The sequence below is a fragment of the Gigantopelta aegis genome, chromosome 5, assembly GCF_016097555.1.
Source record: "Gigantopelta aegis isolate Gae_Host chromosome 5, Gae_host_genome, whole genome shotgun sequence".
Classification (NCBI taxonomy): domain Eukaryota; kingdom Metazoa; phylum Mollusca; class Gastropoda; order Neomphalida; family Peltospiridae; genus Gigantopelta; species Gigantopelta aegis.
In genome coordinates, this window is record NC_054703.1 from 12,196,790 (window position 1) to 12,203,231 (window position 6,442).

General features: G+C 38.1%; 1 protein-coding gene across 1 annotated transcript in view; it reads right to left on the minus strand.

Annotated features, from left to right (window-relative positions):
- LOC121373279 overlaps nt 1-5,918 on the minus strand; it is a 46,340-nt gene extending 40,422 nt beyond the window's left edge. The window contains exons 1-4 of the mRNA XM_041499807.1: nt 5,784-5,918; nt 4,014-4,115; nt 3,330-3,419; nt 431-529 (exon numbers count right to left, since the gene is read on the minus strand). Coding sequence (XP_041355741.1) covers nt 431-529; nt 3,330-3,419; nt 4,014-4,043 — 219 coding nt within the window. The 5' untranslated portion in view covers nt 4,044-4,115; nt 5,784-5,918. The remainder of the gene's footprint in view (nt 1-430; nt 530-3,329; nt 3,420-4,013; nt 4,116-5,783) is intronic.
- Between the last annotated feature and the right edge of the window lie 524 nt (nt 5,919-6,442).

Consider the following 6,442-nt stretch of genomic DNA (forward strand, 5'->3'; position numbering starts at 1 on the left):
CTTATTCTCCTAATTTGATACCTTATTCTCCTAATTTGATACCTTATTATGATACCTTATTCTCCTAATATGATACCTTATTCTCCTAATATGATACCTTATTATGATACCTTATTCTCCTAATCTGATACCTTATTCTCCTAATCTGATACCTTATTCTCCTAATTTTATACCTTATTCTCCTAATATGATACCTTATTCTCCTAATTTGATACCTTATTATGATACCTTATTCTCCTAATATGATACCTTATTCTCCTAATTTGATACCTTATTATGATACCTTATTCTCCTAATCTGATACCTTTTTCTCCTAATCTGATACCTTATTCTCCTAATCTGATACCTTATTCTCCTAATTTGATACCTTATTCTCCTAATATGATACCTTATTCTCCTAATATGATACCTTATTCTTCTAATATGATACCTTATTCTGTGCGCAGACATCAATTCCGGTGGCCGTGATGATTTGGAAGATGTTTGGTCTGTACATCGTACACACAAAATGAATATAGGTGTTGCCTTTCTGAAAAGAATAAAACAGCAATATCACATGTTTTATCATTGCTGCATACAGACATCTATCAAACAAAGAAACCAATTACGGTACATGTATATGTACCATCCATTAAGGGCTTTTGTAGGAGATGTCGCTGGCGCTATAATTTGCGATATCTCCTATGATATTCTCCTAGGAGATATCGCTTCCATATTAAAAAATACTTGTGACGAATCATCTATCTAAGTAGCAGGTCAAAAGAAAATATGCACATATGTACATGATGTCCTTCTAAACAAAAAAATAGCCTGCTGGCCTGTGGGGTGGGAGAAGGGTTTGGTTAAGTAATGTGTGAAAAATCGGGAACTCTGAGGTATATTTTAGAGCATTATCAAAATAAAATGTTTATCACCCATTAAAGACTTTTGTAGGAGATACTGCTGGCACTATAATTTGCGATATCTCCTGCGATATTCTCCTAGGAGATATCGCTTCTTTTGTTACATCACTGTGTATGTTTCAGCGCTAAACCTATCATTAGTGACGTCACCCCACTGTCGTTCTGTTAGCTAACGAGTCTACCACTGCCAAATATAGTGACATTCAACCCACATTACTGACATTGTTTACAATTGTCGCAAATGAAAAGAATGATAATGGATGATAAAAGGAATACCCCATTCGTGTCTTGTGATATCATAATTTACCAGAACTCGTTGCTAAAAGTATAAAAAATCCTTGGCAAGCCTCGGTTTTCATACTTATGTCAACTCGTGCTGATAAATTATGATATCACAAGACACGAGGGGAGTATCCTCTTTATACCAACATTAATTAAATGTTTGTTTTATCGTTATAATACAGTCTTTACAGTTTAATTTGAGCAATTGCTCTTGTTCACGTATGCTCATGCAAAACGATTTTTACATAGGCCAAAAAATGCTCACCTCATAGCACGCTAATTTATTTCACTCAAAATTACTATGAATTTAGACACTGAGAGCAATTTCTCTCCTACATAATTTCAGATCAGTTTGGGGTGAGACATAGCTTAGTGGTACAGCGCTTGCCTGATGCGCAATCGATCTAGGATCGATCACCGACGGGGGACCCATTGGGCTATTTCTCGTTCCAGCAAGTGCAACACGACTGGTATATCAAAGGTATATATATGTGTTATCCTGGCTGTGGGATGGTGCATTAAAAGATTCCTTGCTGCTAATTGAAAAGAGTAGCCCATGAAGTGGCGACAGCTGGTTTCCTCTCTCAATATTTGTGGTCCTTAACCACATATCCGACGCCATATATAACCATAAATAAAATGTGTTGAGTGCATCATTAAATAAAATATTTCCTTCCTTCCTCTCAATATCTGTGTGGTCCTTAACCATAAGTCTGATGCCACATAACCGTAAATAAAATGTGTTGAGTGCATCATTAAATAAAACATTTCCTTCTGATCAGTTTACTGCTCAACATTGATTTTCAAACTACACATGTAAAAGAACTGATAACATTCATATTTTATTGGCTAACCTTTTCCAAATCATGCAGTTTGGGTATATTTAATTATGTTCATAACCCTAAAAATGTGAAGAAAAGAAAATTGAGACAATCCTTAATTCATTTTATAGAATGTGGCAAAACTCTACAGGGATTGAGGCATCAATTGTGACAAATATCTTTAAAAGCAACAGTATGTTGGACACTACTAGTGACCTGTATCATTGCTCACTACTTACACAGGAGGAGGAAATGTTTTAATTAACAACGCACTCAACAAATTTTATTTACGGTTATATGGTGTCAGACATATGGTTAAGGACCACACAAATATTGAGAGAGGAAAACCGCTGTCGCCACTTCATGGGCTACTCTTTTCAATCAGCAGCAAGGGGTCTTTTATATGCACTATCCCACAGACAGGATAGCACATACCACGGCCTTTGATGTACCAGTCGTGTTGCACTGGCAGGAGCAAGAAATAGCCCAATGGGCCCACTGACGGAGATCGATCCCAGACCGACCGTGTATCAAGCGAGCGCTTTAACACTGGGCTAACTCTTATCATTACTGTATAATTTTCTTAAGGCTAACCCTAAACTTAACCCATTTTCTTTCTGGGGGGAGGCCCCCAAATACCCCCTTGTTGACTGTTGTTGCATTCAATTCCATAGCACCATACCCAAAAATTTCTTTCTGGCAGAAACACTGTTACATGTACATGTACATCAAAAAGAAATAACTAGTTTTCTTTTTATTTCATTATAGGTAGACAGCTGAGACGTACCCAGGACAGCATGCTTGAACCTCAACTGGATATAAACACCGACAAAAATAAATGAAGAAAATAACACACAATCCCTTCAAAGTCCATTCCTTGACGTGGTGAGGGGCCTTGTATGTCTCAGTGACCCAGAGAGCTATGTCAGCAGGAGCTTTAGCTTCTGTTAGGGACACCCAAGCTGCACTGGTCAATGGGTAGAGACTAGACTGATATGGACTAAGGGTGAGGTAACCCTAACAGAAACCTCGAGTGCTGAAGACAGAGGTATTGGGCCGCACGGCACACTCTAATAGACCACAATACCATGCATCAACAGCTATTATGACTACATTTCAGGACAATAATGACATGATCGGTGCTGTGATGACTCACCAGGCAGGTGCAGCGCTGGGCTCCTTACCTCCAGGGAGCCCATAAGAAAGCTGTACGGCACAAGAAGTGATCTACAGAGAACATAGTCACTGCTGGCATCGACGTGTAGTCAACAAGCGAACGAAGGAAGAAGAAGAAAAAAATAACACACAAAACATGGCGACATACCCGATCTTTACGCAGCGGGTCTTCTCCGTCTCTGAGGCACTGCTTTAAGCCATCGATGCTTTTCATAGCGATGGCTTGACCAATTCTTGTCTGAAATAAGCCAAGGTTTTATTATTTCTTACACACCCTTTGGTGAGAACATCATGCATTATTTATGATATCATATGGTAATAACACACATATTTGTGTTATCAATTTGAAAACATCCGATTGGCTGCTTCTAGATGATTACTTGGGTCACCACAGCTATACAATAAAAATCGATTGCTCTGTGGTGTATAATTTAAAATAGAACTGATTGAAGTTTGTTTGTTTTGTTTAACGACACCAATAGAATACTTTCATGAGCTCTGTGCTATATACCTGAGGATGACAGAATAAAATTTTATTTTCTTGTTTCTACCACTAGAACACCTTGATTTATTCATCATCGGCTACTGGGTGTCATTAATTTCATAATTCTGACATAAAGTCTGACAAAAGAACATGCTACATTTTTCCATTAGCATCTAGGGATCTGTTATTTGCACTTTCCCCACAGGCAGGATAGCACATACCATGGCCTCTGTTGTGTGGAATTTGCTAGAATGGGAAGAACCCCAACTAGATAATGAGTCCATTGATCCGAAGAATCAAGCACCTTTATCACCTAAGTTAGTTCATGTAAAATAACCATTGACCCACCTTGGCCAGATCAGTCATTTGGCCCGCCATCTTTGTTTTGGAGCGTTAAAAACAACTTGAAAACAGCATTAGCCAATCACTACATCTCTCGCCTGTTGTAACCTGTAAAATCAAACAATACATTTAACCATGCATACGTGTAATTCTTGTAAACAGATTTTAAATATATAAATACATACATGTGTTTGTCCTATAACTTACCCATGATATCCATGTCATAAACCCATGTGATAGTTTAGTGTATTAACCCGGTTAATAATGGTATGCAAAGTTGCAAGGTCTCTAGGTAATGTGTTGCTGTGGATAGGTCATTGGCTGACACACTAACAAGGCCTGTGTACCTGAGCGTAACATTTTAAAAGATTTATTTAAAATACGTGACGTCAAACTAATTGGTGCTAATCGTGATGATGTCACATTACCAATGGTGGCAACTTTAGTACTGTGATTTACTCAAAATTGAATTAAAATGTTATTTTAGAAGTGTTATAGAATAAATAGAATTCGCTACTCGTGTTTTTCAAGATGTAAAATATCAACCTAGTCTAGTTAATCAGTTTCGTCTTGGCAGAGCCTTGCCAAATACCAATTAATATAGACTCAGTTGATATTTTCCATATTAAAAAAACATGTGATGAATCCTCTATATATTAATTATATTCTCAAGCAGCATTTTCCACAGACAGAACAGCACATACCACAGCCTTTGATATACCAGCTGTGGTGCACTAGCGGGATGAGAAAAAAACACTAAATCAGAGAATGGATCGACAGGTGATCTGATCCTATACTAGTGCTCTACCAACCAAGTTACTGTAAGATCTCACCCCACTACAGTACTTGAACCCCTCTCTCCACAAATTTTGGTCAACCAATTAATTTTGCCTTTTTTGATAAGATGACGAAATTTGTTTCTCAAAACCACCAAACTACATTACACTGTTACTCCCCTCCTCCCCCCCACCCCCACCCAACAGGTATCCCCAAACAATAACGTCAGATATGTTATAGTAACGTTATATATGTAACTATAGTATTTGTATTAAGGGCTTCTGTTTGGGGGTACCTGTGCCCCGCCCCATTCAAAGTCCTAGAACCTGGAATAATAGCCTAAGTACTCTGACGGTAAGACACACAACACATTTTATTTACGATTATATGGCGTCGGACATATGGTTAATGACCACACAGATATTGAGAGAAAACCCGCTTTCGCCACTTCATGGGCTACTCTTTTCGATTAGCAGCAAGGGATCTTTTATATGCACCAGCGGCTTTTGATATACCGCTATGGTGCACTGGCTAGAGCGATAAATAATGAATGCTCAACCACTGTACTACGTCCCACCCCCAGAGTACTGGGGCTCCTGGAATAAATGAAGGACATATGGATGTCATTCATTTTAAACAGTACATCAGTATGACATTAAACACTGATGATCAGTGTGTGGATCCGGAAAATATAGGGGGGGGGTGCAATGACACGAGGCGGAATGCCAAGGGAACTTTGGGGGAGGTTTGGAGTGGGATCGTAAAACAATTAAAAATTAATATGTAATAAAATTATAACTGTCGCAAAATTTAGGGGGACGGGCCCCTTACCCCTCCCTAGATCCGCCTCTGTACCAGCAGTGTATGTTTTGTGTCCCTACTCGCAGTTCACAACACAAGATCAATAAGAATCACGAACTTGGGGTACAAACGAACACAGGGTATTCGACAATATAATCGTTGATTTTAATTTGTTTAATTATTTGTCACACTGCCGACCTGACTATCCCGCTATCCCCCGACCTGTCGTCTTTATGCTAGTCAATTAAAGACATATTCCGTATTTTTAGGAAAGTGTAATTAACAGTTTTAATAATAGTTCGCGTTTTGACATTTTCAGTGCCTCTAATTTAAGGCAACTTCCGCTGACACTTCCGTTGTCGTAACCCCGGCAACGTCGGGGGAAGAGAAAGCTATTACTAGAATAAGAACTTTTGTTTTCAGTTTTAAAAAGAGTCATCTGCTTTATAGTTTAAACATGAACTTTTCACTTTTGCCTTCAGTATTTCAAAAAATATTTTAAAACATTAAGAAATGGGTTGGAAAAACTGAAAATCTATTTTAAAAAACCCCACAAAAAAACCCCCTAAATTATTATTTTTTAAAATCTAATAATAATAATAATAATAATCATAATAATCATAATAATAATAACAACAACAACAACATCAATAACAACAACAAAAAAGAACCCGAGAGAATTCATCTTGCACGTAGTCACACACACACACACACACACGCGCGCTCGCACACAGGCGGATTGAGGCCCCCCTAAATGGATTTTCTGGATCCGCCACTGACACACACACACACACACACACACACATACACACACATCTTTAAAATATAGCATATTTAACCTGGTGTCTTTACAGTGC